This window comes from Beta vulgaris, chromosome 3 (genome assembly GCF_026745355.1).
Source record: "Beta vulgaris subsp. vulgaris cultivar EL10 chromosome 3, EL10.2, whole genome shotgun sequence".
Lineage (NCBI taxonomy): Eukaryota > Viridiplantae > Streptophyta > Magnoliopsida > Caryophyllales > Amaranthaceae > Beta > Beta vulgaris.
The window spans coordinates 27,256,815-27,278,925 of NC_079204.1; the positions used below are offsets into that span (position 1 = coordinate 27,256,815).

General features: G+C 39.4%; 1 protein-coding gene across 1 annotated transcript; it reads left to right on the top strand.

The window, feature by feature from the left end:
• Positions 1 to 285: 285 nt before the first annotated feature.
• LOC109136424 (uncharacterized mitochondrial protein AtMg00310-like) lies at positions 286 to 1,005 on the top strand. The gene has a single exon (XM_019252520.1). It carries the CDS (start codon positions 286 to 288, stop codon positions 1,003 to 1,005), a length of 720 nt encoding a protein of 239 aa, XP_019108065.1.
• The last annotated feature ends 21,106 nt before the right edge of the window (positions 1,006 to 22,111 follow it).

Below are 22,111 nucleotides of genomic sequence, written 5' to 3' on the forward strand. Positions count from 1 at the left end.
CACAGATCCCCCACTTGTTTTTCGCGGATGAGTCAATGTTCTTTTTCAAAGCATCTCAAGCTTCTTGTTGTGCAGTGAACATTGTAGTTCGGAGTTTTTGTGATATCTCGGGCCAAATACTGAATCTATAAAAATATTTTGTCAAGTCCAGTCCTAATATTCAAGATACGACACAACAACAATACAAATCAATACTCGGGGTGGAAGTAAAGTCATCACTAGGTAATTATCTTGGTAGTCCAATTGATATGCAAGGATCTCGAACATTTTACCCCCCTGTTGGACATGACTGCGAAGCGGATCACTTCCTGGAACCACATGAATATCTCACAATCAGCAAAAGTGATAATCATTAACTCTATACTCATCGGCGCTCTCATGCACTATCTTGCGATGTTTAGAATTCCATCCACCATTGTTAGTAAATTGGATCGCATGATAGCGGTTTTCTTCTGGAAGGACAATCAGGGAAAAGGATTACATTGGAAGAAGCACGCGCTCATTCAGACACCACGGGGACAAGGGGGTTTGGGGATCCGAAATATAGGTATTTTTAACTCAGCATTACTTATGAAAAAGGCTTGGCGTGTTAATCAAAATCCACATCTTTTACTATCAAGAGTATACCATCGTAACAACAGTCCGGGACACTCCCTTCTACGACGTTTTCGGCAATCTTCCTGGGGGCGGAACAAAATTGTTATGGCTGCTGACCTGCTAGAGCATCATAACTGCTGGAAAGTAGGGAATGGACGCAATATTGGAGTTTCTTCTCATCGCTGGATGAATGGAAAACAACCTACTTTCAGAGATCACGCACCGCTTTATGAAGCGCGTTATCTAAAAGTGGCCGATTTAATTCAGGACAATCAACGAGGATGGAATCTTCGCAAAATTAACAGACTTTTCGAACTTTCATCGGCTCGTCAAATTAAAAGTATTGAATTACCATCTTCTCCGGATAGTAACGATGATCAATTTTGGCCATATAGTAAATCTGGGTAATATACTACCAAATCGGGGTATGCAACATTACTCCAACAGCAAAATGAAATATGTACCATGACATCTACCTTGGATATGAAATTCTTTTGTATTATGTGGGGATCGCGCATCATGCCTAAATGGAAGCTCTTTCTATGGAAATTGTGGCACAACGGTCTGGCAACAAAGTTCAATCTTTACAAACGTGGGATATGTATCTCTAGTGAATGCCCAATCTGCTTGGACAACAGTGAAGACACACAACACTTGTTCCGCCGATGTCCATTAGCAATTGAGGTTTGGGCTAATCGACAGTTAGGCCTCCATCTGTTGACAGGTAATATATAATGACTCATTTAGAGAGTGGCTTAGCTACTGTTTGCTTCGTTTTTATCAGGAAGATGGGTATTATGGATCGCGTATCTCTTCCTTCATCGGCACCCTTTGGGCCATCTGGAGATCACGAAATGAGCAAGGCTTTCGACAGAGACGACAAACAAGAGAATCTATTCATAGCCTCCTTCAAGACAGTGATAAACAACATTACATTTTTATCACTCCCGTGCATGATTCATCACGAAACCCGAGGGACCCAAATATACCACCAGGGTTCAATTGTGCACAATTAGGTAAACAATTAACGGGAGGGAGGCCTCTTTTGGTGCAGATTGACGCTTCGTGGGATAAGGTTCAAATTTCAAGCTGTATAGCCTGGGTGACCAGCTCACCAACACATACAAACCAAAGACATCAAGGTCATTTTTGCTATGCCTCTTCGGATGTCGTCGCAAAATCTATGGCTTGCCTTAAAGCGATCACATGGGCTAGTTCCGCAGGTCACAGGGAGGTTGCGATCCTAACGGACTTTACTACCTTAGGAAATCTTTTATGCTCGGCAAATAATAGGGATGTCTCCATCCGATGGACTATTGAGCAATTTCGAGATCTAGTTGGCGCTTTTACTACATGTTAGGTTATGAAGGTATTCCGTACACAGGTACGACAGGCGCTACTGTTAGCACAATGGTGTCGAATACATCGGGTGGATGTTGGTTAAGGGTTAGCTTGTTAGCGGTCTTTTTGTTTTAGTTCCTTCATTCCTGTATTATCCTTCGATGTTAAAACACTACAAAAAAGAGTCCATTTAGAGACGGACAAAATCCGTCCCTAAATAGGTCAAATCCATCGCTATATGGGCTTAGAGACGGATTTAGAGACGACTATTGTCCCTCTCTAAAACCCTTGTCGCTAATTCGAGTTAGAGACGGATTTCGAAAATCCGTCTCTAAATTCGCTGAAAATTTAAAAAATATATAAACGAAATTAACAACACGATAGTTCCTAATATTATCATGATTATATTTAATCACCTATTATTACCTAATATTATCATGATTAATTTAGAGACGGATTTTCAAATCCGTCCCTAAATTAGAGACGGATTTTAAAATCCGTCTCTAAATTAGAGACGGATTTCTAAAATCCGTCTCTAACTTTGAGACGGATTTTTAAAATCCGTCCCTAAATTAAAGAAGCGCAATAAAATATTCATATTTGAATTTAGAGACGGATTTTTAGAATACGTCTCTAAATTTAGAGACGGATTCTAAAAATCCGTCCCTAAATTAGAGACGGATTCTAAAAATCCGTCCCTAAATTAGAGACGGATTTTGAAAATCCGTCTCTAAATTAAATACGTGCAATAAAATATTCATATGTAAATTTAGAGACGGATTTTTAAATCCGTCTCTAACTTTAGGGACGGATTATCAATATCCGTCCCTAAGTTAGAGACGGCTCTAAATTTATTTCGAGACGGATTTTTAAAATCCGTCTCTATTTTAGGGACGGATTTTTAAAATCCGTCTCTATTTTAGGGACGGATTTTTAAAATCCGTCTCTAAATAAATTTAGAGACGGATTATCAATATTCCGTCTCTAAATTAGAAACGGATATATATCCGCTTCCAAAAATCCGTCGCTATATAAGCTTTTTTTTGTAGTGAAAAAAAAAAAAAATTCCTCTATCACGTTTGTCTTGGGGATACATATACTAAATCCACTTTGTGTTCATATCTCTTTTGTCCAACCTAATTTTCAGTCTAAAGCAGGTTTTGAACTGTTAGACTTATATGGTTGAGACTTCGAGAGATAATGGTTTCAATTCAATCCATGGCTTACTATATAAGGGGATTTTCTACATGCACTAAATATGGAAAGGGACAATCATTTAATGAATAAAACTTAATTTAACTCAAGTCAAGGTGTAATGGAACTTTAAACTGTCATAGGGATATACAATTTTCCTCATGGAAATCATTGAGTTTAAACATTCATTGAAGATTTGTTCTTGTGTCATTGTCATCTAAGATTTGTGCGAAGGACTTCAAAACCTTATAAGTTGTCCCATCTATTCCAAGGCACATCTTATGTGACTTACGCAAAATCTTTGAAGGGCCTTAAAAAGAAACAACTGCTTATCCACCGTTGAAACTGACAAACTAACAATATGCAGCTACAAGTTTGAGAAGGTCGCTTTAAAAATTCGTTGTGTATTTTAGCAGATTGACGAGTGACGACAAATAATTACAATCCTTTTCGAGTTCTTTTTTTTTTTTTTTTTTTTTTTTGATAAGTAAGAGATGAGTATATTACTTTCAACACCAAAACCAATACAACCTAAATTCCTCTAAACATCAGAGGAACAACACAAAACACCTTACAAAGCTTCAAACCAAACTTTATCACTACTGTTCGTTTTCTTTGGTAAAACATGTCTAACTCTACATCTCACTAGCTCCTGTATCTTCTTTACAGTATGTTCTATTCTATTGACTTTACCAAGCCATAAAGCCTCATTCCTTGCTTGCCATGTCATATATACTACTGCTTCCACTGCAGCACTTTGGACTGACCTCTGGAACTTAGTTCCTCTTCTTCTTCTGCTTAGCCATTCAATAATTTGCGGGAGTGTATCTCTTTTAGTTCTCAGATCACACCAGCTCTTTACTGCCTCAAGACATTGACTGCTAAAATGACAGTTAAAGAAGAGATGATTATGGGTTTCCACCTGAACACCACATAATAAACAGGTGTTATCTGCACATATCCCATATCTAGACAAGTGGTCTTTTGTCTGTAATTTTCCTTGCATTGCTAGCCATGAACAGAACTGATGCTTTGGTAGACCTGTTCTCCCCCATATTACCTGACACCACTGCAATTTTTCATATTCCCATGTTAATTTTCCATAAACCTCCTGGATAGAGTAGCTGTGCATCTGCTGAAGTTGAGCTACAGTAATGAGCCCTTTCAATTTCTCTTTTACATTACACAGTTGCTTCCAGTACCAACTACAAGTACTATTAGGCACATAATCCCACCAAATTTCCTGTTTAATGTAGATATTGTGAACCCATTTCACCCACAAATTATCAACCTTTTTTTCCACAGCCCAAACGTATTTACCAAGTGCTGTAATATTCCAGAAGTAAATATTTTTTACCCCTAAACCCCCTGCATTCTTAGGAGAGCACACTTTACTCCACTTCACATATCCTGACTTTGTGCTATAGGAAGCTCCTGACCAAAGAAAGGCCCTACAGATTTTACCAATGTCCTGCATTACAGTCTTTGGGATCACAAACACTTGTGCCCAATATGAATGCATACTCAAGAGTACTGAGTTAATTAACTGCACCCTTCCAGCAAATGATATATTCCTGGATCCCCAAATTTTAATCCTTGCACTGATCTTGTCAGATAGCCTCTCACAATCTGCAATGGAAATCCTTTTGGAACAGATAGGGACCCCCAGGTATTTGAAGGGGAGGGATTCCCTCACAAATCCAGACCTATCAAGAATTCTTTGTATTTCTCCATTCTCCATGCCAGTGCAGTAAATGGCAGACTTTTGCTCATTTGCTTGAAGCCCCGAGGAATCAGAGAACAATTTGAACCCTCTCAGAAGTAGAAGAATAGACTGAAAGTCCCCTTTGCAGCACAATAGTATATCATCAGCAAAACACAAGTGTGTAAGGCCCAGGGATGTACACTTAGGATGAAACTTGAACTCAGTCTTTTCACTCACTTTTTTCAAGACTCTTGAGAGATACTCCATACACATCACAAAGAGTAAAGGGGACAAGGGATCTCCCTGTCTTATTCCTCTCTGGGAAGCAAAATATCCCTGTAAACTACCATTTATCATTAGTGAAAATTTAGGGGATCTAAGACAAGTCATTATCAAGTCCACTATCTTCCCTGGAAAGCCAAGCTCTCTCAACATTTCCTCCAAAAAATCCCATTCAATGGTATCATAAGCTTTCCTCATGTCTATCTTCATCAAACACCCAGGGCTAGACTTGTTTCTTCCATACTGTCTCACTAGATCTTGACATATCATAATGTTATGCATAATATATCTACTATGCACAAATGCACCTTGGTTTTCCATGATAATGTCAGGAAGAATTTCTCTCAGCCTATTACAAAGAATTTTGGTAATGCATTTGTAAATCACATTACAGCAAGATATAGGTCTGTAGTCCCCCACATGACTAGGGCATAGCACTTTGGGAATAAGAGTGATGGTAGTAGAATTTACCTCCTTTAGTAATTTCCGATGAATAAAGAAGTCAACAACAGCTGTTATTACATCAGGACCCACAATGTGCCAGCAAGTTTTATAGAAATGACTCCCAAACCCATCCGGTCCTGGAGCCTTGTCACCATGTATAGACCATAACGCCTCTTTCACTTCCTCACCAGAAACAGGTCTTAGAAGCATTGCAGCTTGTTGTGTGTTCACTGCAGGGCCACATTGAACAATTCTTGACTTCACCTTCCTTCTCTGCTGCATTTTATCACCCAAGAGATGATGATAATAATCCAGAAATGCCTCACTAACTTTGTCCGGTGTATTAACCCATTCTCCTGCTGCATTATGAATGCCAAAAATAGCATTTTGAATCTGTCTTTTCTTGAGACTTCTATGAAACAACTTCGTATTCATATCACCATCTTTGATCCATGATGATTTTGTTTTTTGTTTCATAAAAGATAAGTACCTCTCCTGAGCTACTTTATACTCTTTTGCTGCCTCAGTTTCCTGCTTCCTCAGGTTAATATTATCAGGTTGTTTATGTAACTGAACCTGACAATCCTTCAAAGCTGCTGCACTTTTGATCTCCTTAGCCTGTAAATCATTGAAACCCTCTCTATTCAACAGCCTTAGAAAGGCCTTCACCTTCTTTAACTTCTGAGTAAGTCTAAACATTGGGGCACCACGCACTTCTGTATTCCAGGCATCTTGTATTATCTGCTCAAAGTTTTGCGCATGCTTCCACATATCAAAGTACCTGAATGGTTTCTTTCCATAATTCTGTTGTGGATGTGCAGTCAAAATCATAGGGCAGTGATCAAACTCCCCCTCTGGTAAGAAATTGGCCTCTGTATATGGATAGGCTTCCATCCAATCCATGTTGCACATAACCCTGTCAATCTTGGAGAATACCCTTGTATCCTCTCCTTGCTTGTTATTCCACGTGTAGAAACACCCTGTTGCCTTCATGTCTTCCATACTACAGCATTCCACACATCTTCTGAAATCTTTGCATTCACTAGCTCTAACTGGAGCCCCCACCCTATCCTCCATATTCAGAACATTGTTAAAATCACCCATCCATATCCACGCTGCATTATCAACTCTTAAATTCTTCAAATCCTCCCACAATTGCTTCCTTCCTCCAGCATAATTAAACGCATAAACAAATGAAGCATAAAACTCTGCTTGGCCAGCAGTGGGTTTAATGTGACAATGTACTATTTGACTAGAACATTTAATAATGTTCACATGAAAAAAATTCGGATTCCATAACAACACAATTCTACCTCCTTTATGGAATTGAGAATTTGAAGTAAAACACCATCCAGGACAAATATTTAAGTAAAGGTTCCCCATGTTGCTCACCTTCACTCTTGTTTCTAAAAGGCTAACTAACCCAGTGGAGTAGTTCTGAATAAAATTCCTAACTACTTGCTGCTTCACAGGGCTATTTTTAGACCTCTTATGTTCCAACATAGAACTCTATTCATGAGGGTCTGGAGGGTTTTCATCCCTCCCAACTCCATTCTCACCTATTTCACACAAGACATGTCCTACTGTCACTTCTTCCTCCATCAGTGCCTGAAATGAATTCATAGTAGTCACTGGTTGTACCTGTGTTACCATCTTCCTGGTGGCACTCTGAACCACCTGAAAAGCATCCTGTTTCTCCATCTGCTGCTGAGCAGATTGTCTTCCTATGATACCAGTTTCTACTGACTGCTTTGCTTTCCCTTTTTCCTTCCACACTTTCCTGACTACATCCTTCCTACATTGTCCTGAGTTATGACCAAATTGCTGACATATCTCACAGACTTCTGGTTTCCACTCATACACCACCTTCACTTGAATCTTAATATCCTTCTCATTGACAAAATAAATCGTTTCAGGGAAAACTTGATTCACCTCTGCCTCAACAAGGAGCCTTACATATTGCAACCTTTCCCTTTTCCTCGTTGCCTGATCCATTTTCAAGGGCTTCCCAATCTGACCTGCAATCTTAAACATACTTTTCTCCCCCCAGTATTTGATATCCAGGTCATGTAATTGAATCCACATCGGAACAGCAGCTGTAACTTCCTTTGTGAGATCCATTTCAGGCGACCAAGCTTTGATAATCACTGGTTTTTTATCAAAAAACTGGTAACCACCATTTAAAACCTTGTCTCGATTCTCCATAGTAGTAAATCTAACTATGAAAACTCCTTTATTCACGCTGGCCACTTTATCAACCCCCATATTTCTCCATATACGCCTAATAAAGCCTTCCATTACGAAAATGGGAGGATTAGCACCTAAAACATAACAAACCACAGCAGAATTCCAATAATCTACCTCCTCCTGAATATCCTCAATTCCAATTTTCACTTCACAATTCATTGCAATATTTCCATTCAATTCCACATTCACATCAGTATTCAATTGCCTACCATTTCCAATATCACAAGTATTCCTTCTATCATTAATACTATCATTCAAACACGGAGAATGAGATTTACTCCTACCTGGATTCATTTGAAGCACCGGGGTTACTGTATTGTTACTCTTTATCGCCGTCATCCATTCCGAGAATAGAGGTCGAATCTCCGATTGCTGTTGCAATTCTCTTAATGATGATCGTGGTGATAAGTGTTCTCCCAATTCCTCAAGGGGGTCATCATCCATTCGAGTTCTTTTTTGATGTACATACATACATAAGGTAAATAAATCTTATATATACTTGTTAAAAATATGATTTGATCTAATATTATCCAATCTGAATTTATAGTGTGTGATATTTTGTTATTTAGTTTTTGCTGTCAATCAAAATTAGGGCGGTGCTTGACAATTTGTAAGCCGGGGTGAAATAAAAAAGACCTCTTATATATAGCCATATAGATGGTGGTGGAGCTAGGATTTCACTACCAATAATTACTTTTTTCTAGAGTAAGTAGAGTATTTTATGTAAAGCTATGTTGCTCAAACTCGAGTACCTATGTTTAACACGGGTACGTGTCGAAGTGTCTAACTCAACTATTTCTTGGAACTTTCTCAATCTTTTGGCTCTAAAGAAAGTATCCAAGAGTCCGACTTATGCCCGAGTGTCGAGGTTCCAACATAGGTACTTGAGGTGAAATGAGAAGAAAGTAAATATTAATTTGAAACTAGAACTTATTAATCCATATCACATTATTATGATGTTAAAAAAACAAGATCAAATATAATATATTTGAAGTACAATACTAGTAGACTAATGCTAATGTTTATAAAGAGGTAAATAATTTTTTTAAAATACTAAAAGAAAAATGTAAAAAGAAGTGAGCTAAAATGTAAAAGGAATTACCGTACATGTAAAGGAATTTTGAATATGAATTAAAGAAGAAAAATGTAAAAAGAAATGTTAAAAAAACTTTTTATCTCATGAGATTTGAACTCAAGTCTCGTGGGTGAAATAACAGACAAATAATCGTCAAATCAAACGAGTATTTATTACATATAATTATTGTTGCTTTCTTTTAATAGAAATCCTTCAAAAAAAAAAAAAATTGGACCCCTTTCTTATTTGTGCCATGGGCGGTTACACCTCTAGACAACCCCTAGGGCCGGGCTTGGTCAAAACTGACTTGACCCAATCTAAAGATTAATAATATGAATTTGCAACATTCATTATAATAAATTAATTATTAATAGACTTAAATGTCAGCATTTAATCCAAACTTGAATTCTCAAATCATCATTATCATTATATATATATTACATAAAGCTAGAAAAAAGCCTATGTGTTAAACAACCAGAGAGTTTCGCCAAATGGCACAAAAATATAAATTATACCACATGTAAGTGTGAAGGAATGAGTGCTACGTCTCGTTGTTGCAAAACTATAAAATGTTGATTCAATCCTTTAATTTATGCAACTAGAAAACATTAAGCGTCTTTTATTTATATATATAGATTCGATAGTTGGGTAATTAAATCAATCACCATAATGTTCGTCATAAATTATATCATATCATATTTATATATAGCAAGAAAAATCTTACCATGTGTCATTTAAATAAAGTTTGTCATTCATTTTTAAAAAATTGCCAAGTGTTAAGTTGTGTCTCTACATGATAAAATGATAGACCTATCTATAGATAGATTAGTGTTCCATGTTTGCATTGGACATACTAAGTGTTGTTTTATTGACATTCTAATTTATTCCATGGGAATTCCCCCTCCATATGCTCAAATATAAGTGTTACTATCATTTTCGAATGTCAAGTAACATTTATTATGGTATATTTAATCGAAACTCAAAAGGTTTAATTTTTGCTTTAATATAAGAACCCAATAGAATTATAAAGCCCATTAAGCGAAGTCAATAGATTTCAAAGTCAAAAGAATCCAAAGGAAGGTCATCAAGATTATCAAGAGATGAAAGTCAAGAAATAGCAACTAAAAGAAGATCATCATAGGACGATTCAACATGAAGATAATCGTGCATTCGAGAGCTACAATTATTCATCACTAGAAAACAGTTAAGGTTTGAATCAAATATGATTCAAACATTTTCCCTCCACAGCAAGCATGGAAGTTACATGTTACGATTTTCTGTAAATAGAGAAACTATTATCAATAAAGCACAGACACAATCCATCAAACTCTAACTTGTCTTAATATCCTAGCGTAGCTTAGCACTAACATAGCCCAACCACCTTTATTTTTCTTCGTTTAATCGTTTCATTTCGTGTTTTGCATGTGATTCATGGATTTCAATTCAGATCTAAGTTCTATGGAATTGAGTTTTATTATCTGTTTTAATATCATTTCATTTTTTTTATATCTAATTATTTTTGTTTATTTTTATGGCATTTATATCTAATTATTTTTGTTCATTTTTTCTCGTTTTCAGATCTGAAATTTTCAGTAAAAGGATGGTATTTTCCTAGTCCGATGAAGGTATTCCAGCAATCTACCTCGAAATTCGTTCATGAACTTTGATTTTGATTCTTAATCTTTTCTCCTTTGCACCGAGGTTGAATTTTGATTGTTAATATCTTTCTCATTTTCAAATCTGGTTCTTCTCGACTGTAGTTGCGTTTGAGGTGAAGATCTGGATTTGCACCACCATCTGAAATTTCAATTGTAGTTGCTATGAAATTCTTTCTTTTATCATTTGGATTTTCAGTAATTCTGTAATCTTCTCTATTTTTCTGTAATTTTATTTAATTGATTTTCTGTAGTTTGTGTATTCTTTTTTATGTAATTATCTCTTTTTCTTTATTTTATGTAATTTATTATTATAAATCTACATTTTTTTGTGAAGAAACCGAAATCTTTATTGCAAGTTTGCAACAGCCTCATTCCTAGTTTTTTAATTAAAAAACAATTTTTTTTAAAAAAATTGCAATTTGCGTCACACGTAGCCCAAGGTGCGACGCAAATCACTCATCTGCGTCGCACCCTAGGCGATGTGCGACGCACATTACCCTTTGATGCTTGGTGTTGGGCTGGGGAGAGCCATCTGCGTCGCACCGTATACAACGTGCGACGTAAATAACTAACTAATCTGCGTCATTTTTGCATACGACGCAGATCAATTTCAGGTCATATGCGTCGTAACCTGTGACGTCGGACCCAAGTCCGATGCAAATAGGGGTCCAGGTTCCGACGCAAATCAACGTTTTTGTACTAGTGTAAGCACAAGCAACTACCTACTGGAATTTCTCTCCACTAACGGATAATGGGAGCTGCTATTTAACCGTTGTCATACTTGTGGAACATGAGTAGCAAATTTAGGCCATGATTCACACGATCTTACAAGCATGAAATCAGGACATCATGGAGTAGTAAAATTCCGGTAGAAAATGGATGATTTCAACAGCTATATAAGAAGAAGATTTGTCGAAGAAAAATATAACTTTCTAGCTCTAAAAAGACAATTATTATTTATAAAGTTTTTCTGTATTTTTCTTCTTCCACTAATCCTTGTAATATCTTAAGTGTTTGGGTGAGAGAAAAAATTAAGAGAATATCTTTGAGATAAAAAGAGAAAAAGGACGAGAGAAAAGAGAAGACTTCTAGTGAAGTCAAAGTGACTCATCAATTCAGGGAAAACTGAGTGACTGGGAACAAGTTCCTAAAGGAACATAGAAGGTTCTAGTTAGGTTGTAAAGAGATATTCTTTTGGCCTATTTCATTAAAAAAAGTTGAGATTAAAATCCCTTTGGGTCAAGGTTCCTATTGGGCCTAGGATTTTTCGCTCTAAAATTTGGTGTGTCTTTTCTCTTAAGTGTTAAAGTTATTTCTATTCCGCTTTATAAATTCGAAAATTTCCCCTCAACTAAAATTCAACCCCCCTCTTGTAGTTGACCCAGTGTTCATACTAGAACCACAATTGGTATCAGAGCCCAGTACCTTCAAAAATCAGTTAATCCTGAGAAGCTGGTACCTGGCACCATGAACACTACAGGTGAAAAACTTGATGAAGGATATTCTACTCAGCGGCCTCCCATGTTCAATGAGAAGCACTATCCATACTGGAATAATCGTATGAAGATTTTTATAAAAGCAGAAGACTATCAAGTATGGAGAGTAATTTAGTTTGGTGACTTCGAAGTTACTAATAAGAATGATAAAGGGGAGTTTATCCCAAAACCCCTAGAAGAATTTGATAAAGAAGATTTCGAAAAAATGAAGATGAACAACTAAGCTAAAAAGCTACTTCATTGTGGTCTTGGTCCTCATGAACACAACAGCATCATGGGGTGCAAGACTGCGAAACATATGTGGGAACTCCTTCAAGTTACGTATGAAGGAACAAGCGAAGTGAAAAGATCAAAGATCGACATGCTCAAGTATAAGTATGAATTGTTTCAAATGAACTTGAGTTTCTTGGAAATGTTATCGCTTTTCGAACATCATAAATGAACTTGAGTCTCTTAGAAAAATCATTACTCTAAAGGAACAAGTTGGAAAGATTCTAAGGAGTCTTCCCAGGATGAGAAGTGGATGGCTAAAGTAAATGTTTTATTATAAACCCAAGAGTTCACTACATTTGATGTAGAGAAGTCGTTGGCTGGTTCCTTGATGACCCATGAATTGCATCTAGGAACTCATGAACGAGATGCTGTGAGAATGAAAGCTCTGGCTCTGAAAATAGATGATCAAGAAGAGTCAGAAATAGATGACGAAGAGGTTGTTATGATAGTACAAAGATTCAAGAAGTTCTTTTAACAAGAACTATAAAGGGAAGGTGACAAGGAAGCCTACCAAATTAAGTTGTCACAAGTGTGGAAGTCCATACCACTTTATCAACGAGTGTCCTCAATGGGATATCGAGAAGGGTAAAGGAAAATTCAAAGAAAGGAACAGGGATTAGCCAAAACCTTTTTCAAGAATAGAAATGAAGAGAGCCATGGTTGCTGCATTGGGAGAAACTGATTATGAGGAGGAACAGGAACATGGAGAAGAAGAAACTGCTCACCTATATCTCATGGCCAAAACTGAAGATGAAGGATATTCATCTAATACTAAGGCTGAAGTGAGGGGGAACAACCTGTGGTTCATCAATAGCGGGTCTTCCAAGCATATGACCGTTGATTAATCCAAGTTTGTCTTACTCTTAGTATACCATGGAGGAATAATGACTTTCGGAGACATCCTAACTGGTAATATTGTAGTTGTTGGTAAGACTGCTAAGTCTCTATTACACTCCATAGATAACGTGTTTTTGGTCGAGGGGTTAAAACATAATCTACTCAGCATTTCTCAGTTTTGTGATAAAGGGAATATAGTGAAGTTTACTAATAAGTCATGTGTTGTTAGCAATAAGAGTATAGGAACCAAGATACTTGAAGGAACAAGGAAAGGAAATACCTACATGGTCGATCTCAACCTTGTTCCTAGGTATAATCTCACATGTCTAAGTGCGATTGAAGAGTGTGGTTGAAGAAGATCCCCTATTGTGACACAAGTGTTTTGGTCATGCCAGCCTGTCCCTACTAAACAAACTAAATGGGAAAGACTTAGTAGTTGGACTACCAACAATTAAGTTCACGCACCATGGTGTTTGTGATCCATGTGCAAAAGGGAAGCAAGTGAGATCCTCATTCAAATCAAAGAAAATTGTAAGCACACAAAGTCCATTGGAACACATTCATATGGACTTATGTGTCCATGTACACATTCAAAGTCGATTAGGTAGGAGATATTTATTGGTAATTGTAGATGATTACTGAAGATATATTGGGTTATCTTTCTTCATAGAAAAGATGAAACATTTAATGAATTCTAACGTTTGCTAAAAAGATTCAACGAACGAGTGATTACAAATTAAAACATCATGACCATGGTAAGAAGTTTAAAAACTCCAAGTTTGACGAATTTTGCAGCAATGATAGTCTAGATCACAACTTCTCAGCCCCACGAACACCACAACAAATGGCGTAGTAAAAAGGAAGAACAGGACCCTAGAGGATATGGCAAGGACAACGTTAATTGCAACTAGTCTTCAGAAGAATTTTTGGGCGGATGCAGTAAACACAACATGCTACATCATCAATAGAGTCATGCTAAGACCAATTACATTGAAGACTCCTTATGAGCTGCTTAAAGGAAGAAAACCAAATATTTCTTACTTTCAAGTTTTTGGATGTAATGCTTTGTACATAATAATGGAAAGGACAATTTAGGAAAGTTTGATGCTAGAAGTGATGAGGCTATATTTCTAGGATATGCCTCAAATAGTAAAGCTTATCGTATTTACAATAAGCGTACAATGTGTGTTGAGGAAAGTGTCTGTTACGTAACGTAAAACTAGTAATTAAATATCACAACTCCCAATGATAGGTTCTAAAACTGGAGACTTGTGCAACAATGATTAGCTCAAATCCCGATGCAAACTTCTGACCAGCAACCTGCAAAAAAGGGATCCACCCTGGAGGTTTGGGTGGTATTTCCCCCTCCGATGCTTAAGTCAGATAACCGGGATGTGAAGGAACTTTTAGAGAGAGAAAGTAGAGAGAGAGAGAGAAGAATTTATGGCAGAATAACAGTACTATGCTCTGAAAAACGTACAAATAGTACTTGAAATCAAGGACTATTTATACTGTTTGAAATGACTGCTGTACCTTGATGTCACCCTAATTTGGGAGCATCTGATTGGCTAAGCAATAATATTAGGACACGTGGCTAGCGCTGATTGGTTAGTACATTTTACCTTTTAGTTGAATCAGGCTTTACTTCAGTGGGCCTAAGTACAATTTTAGGGCCATAAGGGAGCTTTTCAGTACACATTTTCGTCAGAAAGGTGTACTTTAGCCCACAAACCTGCAGGCCTTTGTACTTTCCTTGGCCTAAACAGATGCCACATGTAGGGCTGAGATAGCGCCACGTGCCATAAGGGTAGCCGTTGATTTTTAGGCTACAACATTTGCCCCTTAAAAGAGGGAGTTATTTTTACTCGGCGCCAAGACGGTTAATCTTCCTCTTTTAACCGACCTGGAACTACCCCTCTCTTTTTCAAAAAAGAGGCGCCATTTTGCCGGTCTCCACAGGTCAACTATCAAGAGCAACGGTCATTTCACCCCTCTATAAATATGTGACCTTGTCGTTTCTGGAATCATTTTAACATTGCTGAGAAATTTTCTAGAGAGAGAGACTCCGCAATTTTTACTGAGCTTTTAGAGAGAGAAACTACTCCCGTCCAAGTTCTTGCAAACTGCTACTCCGCTCGTCCGAGATTTCAACTCGTCCTTGACATTCATCTGAGCTTTCATCTACAGGTATTTATTCATTCATTTCCTTTATATTTTCAAGCATATTTTAAGAAAATGGATTCGTCCTCTTCATCGAACAATCCCGGCCGCTCAAGGGTTGGTGCTAACCCTAGAACAGAGGGCCTGACTTCCTCGGCATCTTCTAGAGTTGGACATATCTCAGCCGGACATGCATTCTTTTTCTTTAGCCATGGACGGCAAAGTCAGACGACCCGGTCTTTACCTGTGCAGGGTAATCTGGCGCGCGTCAAGCAGACGGCTCGTATCAGAAGAGGGGTTAACATGCCAGCCTCTAGTTTAGAAAGAGAGGAATCAACTGGACGGATTCCCGCTAATGGAGAGCGAGAGATCCAGAGCGCTAGTCCTGCCAATCAAAACCTATCTCCTGACCTCGTCCAGGAGGAGTCTGAAGTTCAAGGCTCTCCAGAGCCTAACCCGTCAAATCCAAGGGTGGCCTCAGATGAGTCGAATGAGGCCGAAAGCTCTTCTGCTGCTGGTAGCGGCTCAGACGAGCCATCCACTACCTCTTCTGAGATAAGCCGGCGTCTTGGCCCCTTGTCTGACCCTGGATACATCCTGGCCGAAAGTGGCTGGTTAGGACGAGTAGGTCGCCATCTAGACCACCTTTCTTCAGCCATACCCATGCCGGGGTATCGGCTTGTTCTTCCTGGCCGGTAGGACACTATACTTATGCTCCTGCTGGCCATTTTGCTGTTTATCGTCTGGCTTAGATGCCGGACTTCGCTTTCCTCTTCATCCCTTCATCACTAGGCTTCTTTATTATTACAATATAGGACTCAATCAAATTGCCCCCAATTCATGGCAAAATATTTTAACTTTTATAGCCGTCTGTGAGCTTAAGGGCGTCGAGCCGTCCATGGTGGCCTTCTCACAAATGCACTACGTCTCCAAGGTTCCCAAAACTGTTAATGGGGCCTGGGTGAGCGTTTGCAATCGGCAAGGCTTTATGACGTCTTGGGACAAAACGTCTAAGATGCATGCTTGGAAGGCCGAGTTCCTGTTCGTCCAAGCTCCAAACGAGGCGGTAGCCAGACGGTATCGCTATACAGCCGGAGTGCTACCAACACAGGACGAACACGTCCTTTCTGAGCTGGAGAACAGCTCGGCTAAGCACCTGATGGAATACTTTAGAATTTCAGAGTATTCCATCGATGACGTCTCCTTTAAAGGTCCGTCCAACTGGATTCCTTTCAAGGAGATGTTTTACAATGACGATTTCTTGGTCGCGGCCGGGTTGAGGCCGGCCGCGGATAGAGGTATATTCTTTAAAAACTCTAAGTAAACCCCTTCGTCATGAATTTGAGAATCTCATCCTGCTTTCTCTTCTCATGCAGATTTGGCCAAGGCAAAGCTAAGAAAGTCTTGGAAGGGAGATATGAGCGCGTCCAAGTTCACCGACTCCCTCTGGAAGGAGTTCAACAAAACTGGTGCTGAAAAATGGGCAGACACACTGGTACAAATTTTCTTCTTCCTTTTTTTTTTTTCTTTTTTTTTTTCTCTGGACGAGTTCACTCCTTTTGGAGTAAAGCGTCATTAGATTCTTCTGGACGCCTTGCTTCTACGAAGAGCAAACTGTCCTGAATCCATCCTGGACGCTTTGCTTCTTCGTAGAGCAAACCGTCCTGACTGGGTCCTGGACGCCTCGCCTCTACGAAGAGCAAACCGTCCTGAATCCATCCTGGACGCTTTGCTTCTTCGAAGAGCAGACCGTCCTGCCTGGGTCCTAAATGCCTTGCCTCTTCGAAGAGGAGACCGTCTTCAATCCATCCTGGACGATTTGCTTCTTGGAAGAGCAGATCGTTCGAGTAATATTTGGACGCCTTGCTTCTTTAAGAGAGAGCACCTTGAGGTAACCTCAGGACGAGTTCCAGCTTCTTATTCTTTTTTCCTTGGTTTTTTCAGAAAAATGCCCCAACGTCCAAAGCGTTGGCGGAGAAACCGACGTCTAAGAAGAGACCAGCCGCAACGGGTGACGCTCCTCCACCCAAAAAATCCAAAGGCTTTACGGCCAAGAAGAAGAAGCCTTCTCGGCCGATCCCCAAGGTCGAGATAGTCATCCCCGCTGAGGATTCTCCTCCAGCCGTCGAGGAGAGGGCTATGGTTACTTACACTGGCCCGATCAATCATTCTGAGCAGCCTGAGACGGTTGCTCCAGTGGACGGATATGAGGATAATCCTTCTCAGCCGGACACGACTTTGGACGGATCTGCTTTTACTGGGCCAGTTGCCAAACTGGTAGGGCAGATGCCGGAGGCTTATAGGACGGCCTCCCGTTCTTTTGGTGAGTCTTATTACTCAAATATTGTTAGAACACTGCGGGTTGGCAGGCGTCCGATGAGTCCGTCCAACAAACAGGTCGTGGTTATTCTAATCAGAAATATTGACGAGTCTAATCTTTCAGATAAAGGGAAGGGACCATCCCTTGACGGCTCTCCCATCCTTTCTGACGATGAATCTTCCGCAGCCTTTGGGAAGATGTCATCGGCTGACCGCGAGAAGCTCAAGTTGGAGCTTTTCAAGTGCTTTCCTGAACCTTACATCAAGGGTTTAAGGGGAGCCTCATCAAGGCATGTTGGCTACATGTCTCACCTGGCTGCAGAGGTAAATTTTTCCTTGGACGCTTTAATTTCTATACTTAGATATATATATTTTTTTATCGCATTCGTCCTAACTCTTTTGTCTTTCTCCTGTTCCAGCTCTTTGCTCGCAGCATAATAACTGAAGACTAGGCGAGGGAGCTTAAAAAAGAGAATAAGAAGCTCGTCCAGGACGTGACTGCGGTTGCCGACCATGCTCAGTTCTCAATGGCCGAGCAGGAGGTGTTGCACCAGCAATCCAAGATAGCTTGGAAAAAACGGTCAGCCGAACTTGAGTCCCAAAATAAAATTTATCTCCTTCGGCTGACCGAAATGCTGGACGAGAGAGCGTCCTTGGAACGTTTTCTTATGGACAAGAGAAACTCAGTCATGACAATGGCTACCGAGTTTTACCGAGAGAACCTCGTCCTTAAGGTTAAAAACCAAGCCCTCCGACCAAAGTCACGGCCACAGTTTGCGGCCAAGGAGGCTATGAACACTGTCATAGACACTTCAAAGGAATGGGCCGTGCAGACTTTTGGAATGATGGCCGAGGAAGAGGATATCCCCAGGTATGCCTCGGCTGGAATTTCAAGAAAGCCTGCACAAGGCCAACATCAAAGGGAAGACCCCCCGTCTTCCAAGAGTCTTCCGAGGACGAAGAAGAAGAAGATGACGTGGAGGCCCAGGACGAAGAAGACAATGCCCCTCCTGCCGCTTAGTTTCCTCATATTTTATTTTGGCCGCGAGCCACTTGTACTTGTACTTTTTTGTACTTTTGCCTTAGACTAGCTTGTAATCCTTTCTTCATTTATGAAAAATTATCTTTTTTCAATCTCTACTGCTTTATACTTTACTGCATAAGACTAACCCTCCAGCTCCTCTGGCCGAGCGTATTAAGGCTTTAATCAATATCCTAAACTTTAATGCGAGTATGAAAGCAATTCGTCATAACATACTTTGCCTGAACCTTTAGTTCTTTTCTGGACGTTCACCACATGCCCAAGGAAAAACTTGAGAAGTTAATAAGTTGCTCAGCCAAAAACTTGGTCAAACATTCGTCATTGGATAAAGACTTAGTCATTTCTAAATTATGCCCCCCTTCTTGGACGAGGAGTTTTTGATACCTTCCTCTGTTCAAGAAGGAGAAAAAGCCACAATTTTTTAAATAACTTGGATGTTTTATAAGAGTGATTGCAACTCGTCCATCTTTGTTAAATTATGAAATAACTTGTTCCTTTACTAAGGTTGTTATTTCTAAGTTTAAGGCTTTTGGACGGAAGGTAGGATACCTTTACTAAGGCGTCCTAATTCCAGCCGACCTTGTTTAGGAGATGTTTAAACTCTTTAAGCAAACAAGCGGCCAATATATGTAATTATCCCTTTTTAGGACGATAACATTTTCAGCCGATCTCCTAATAGAAGGTGCATTTTCATTTGCTGCTCTGTTATGTTTGTTAGCTTTCGACGATTAGTATATAACTTAAGCAAATAAATCAAACAGAGTCATAGAGAAGTAGAGCTGTATTATATGAATTTTGCTTGACGGATCGTAACACCCCAGAATTTCAAAGCGGAAACGAAAGAAATAATAATAGTATTAATAGGACGATGGCGGAAACATCGTCTTCTGGGAATGTCACTACTACAAGAAATGCGATGTCATAACTAAGTGATAAACCAACATAAGTAAATAGTATAAATAAGTTAAATTAATTAGAGTAATAACAAAAAGAGAAAACTAACTCTTCAACTAACTAAAAGTCTAGGCCTAAAACACCTAGCTTTTTAATGCTCACAACTCAACTCAAGCCCAAAACCAAAGGAGCAACCCATCAACATAACCTGCAAAATATACAACTTCCACAATCAGTGGGGAGTAACTAGCAGTCCTCCCAGCTCAAATAGAAATAGATAATGAACTTGAAAGAAATTAGAAGCAACATCAAAGAACACATTATCAAGATACCGTACTCAGTACGAGGTACAATATTCATAAGCAACCGACCGTACTCACTATGTGGTACAAATTATCATAAGCAACCGACCGTACTCACTACGAGGTACAATTGAGAACCATGCAACAAATGCGGTCAACATTGCAAACAAATGCAACAAATGCGGTCCACAAGCTCAAATAACAGACCATACCGCCTGTGAGTAGACTCATTGGACCATACCGCCCAAGGCCTCGTTGCATATTCGAGGAACCATACCGCCCTTTCGAATAGCTATAATCTACGGATCATACCACCCGTAGTAACCAATGGACCATACCGCCCACGATTTAGTAACCAAAGCCTAGGACCATACCGCCCTTAGGTTAGCGAGCATATATTTCTAGGACCATACCGCCCTTAGAATAATCAAACACAAACTCCTAGGACCATGCCGCCCTTAGGATCATCGCACAAATTCCTAGAACCATACCGTTCTTAGGATCACATATATCTAGAACCATACCGTTCTTAGAATCAGCTAACACAAGTTCCTAGAACCATACCGTTCACAGGGTCAATCAAACACAAATTCCTAGGACCATACCGTCCGTAGGATCAATCCAACTCAACCAAATACGATGTATACACGACAAGGTATACGCAAGATCCATCTACTCCAACATTCAATTGTATACACGAGAAGGTATACAAGCAAAATTCATCTAATCCAACATTCAAGTGTATACACAGCAAGGTATACAAGCAAATCAAATCTAACTAACCAACCAGGTTCAATCGTTATTTATACAACAAAGCATAAACCATCAACACACTCCAAACTAAACAACCATAGGCTACCCAACAACATAGGGCACATACCTTAATGTAACACTTAAGTCGACCAAACAATACTCAAACACCCTTGGTATACATATCTAAGACCACTCAAGCAAAGGTACACAAGTTGTAGACCAAAAGGAAACAAACACGCAACAGCACGACTCAAGAAGCAGACCCCTCGTCGCGAGGTGCGACGAGCATCGCGGGTCACGACAGCTAGCAGTCACGAGTCGCGACGAGGCTCGCTCGTCGCGGGCAGCCCACTACCATGGCCTGCGAGCTTCGCTCTTTCGCCCACAACAACTCCTTCGAGGCTAGCACCAGCCACCCACGCCTACTCCAACCTCAATGACACATCGACACACACGCCAAGCACTTCCACAAACATCCATACATCACCAAACACCTTCGTAACATTCATGACTCACCACCAACAACAACAACAAACTCCATCAACAACAACAACGACAGTAACAATAACGACAATAACAACAACAACAATCTCCAACACCAACAACAATAACAACAACAACCATCTCCAACACCAACAACAACGACAATAACAACAACAACACACCCCAGCACCAACAACAACGACAGTAACAACAACAAACTCCATCAATCACCACAATGACAACCAAGAGTCCAAGACACAACCAAGCAATTCAACCCAAAAGCACAACCACAACAACAACAACAAGGATACAACTAATCAACAACACTTAACAAGATGATCATAGTAGAAATCCAAGGTATGAAAACAACACCAACAACCATGAAACTACATGTAACTTCAATCATAAAATCCTCTAAGTTCCACCTAGCATGATACTACGTTCTCTAAACCGATTCTAACAACCTAAGTTCACAATCTATTCTCTATCGAACTAGAATAACGCTAGTTACCTCTTCCTTGAATGTTGAAAACTCTTATTTTGCACTGCTCAGTTCCGACTATGATTCGCGGTGATCAAAAGCTCGGAATCTAAATCGCTCCGGTCAAAGTAAATAACAAGATGTCATAAACATTCTTTCCAAATTTGAAGACTATCCAACGGTTAGATCTCCGGTTACGGTTATTTTCGTAAAGGTGCGAATAGGAACAAAAACCGGATGACTCGTCTGATTGCAACGAAAACTGAGTCGCGTCTTCCTCTTTCTTCAAAAAAAATTATACCACGAGCAAGATCTTTCCGAGTAGATAGATTTTGACTACACACACGCTCGATTCGGATAAGAAACGAAGGAGATATGATGGAAAGAAAATGGGTGTGCAGAAATGGACGAAAATCCGAGAAGAGAGAAAAACTCTTTCTCTTCCTCTCTAAGGATTGGACGGAAAATGGGGTTACAATGCAGCAAAAATCTGATTAATAACCTTCTTAAAAAATGGTTTAAAGGGTG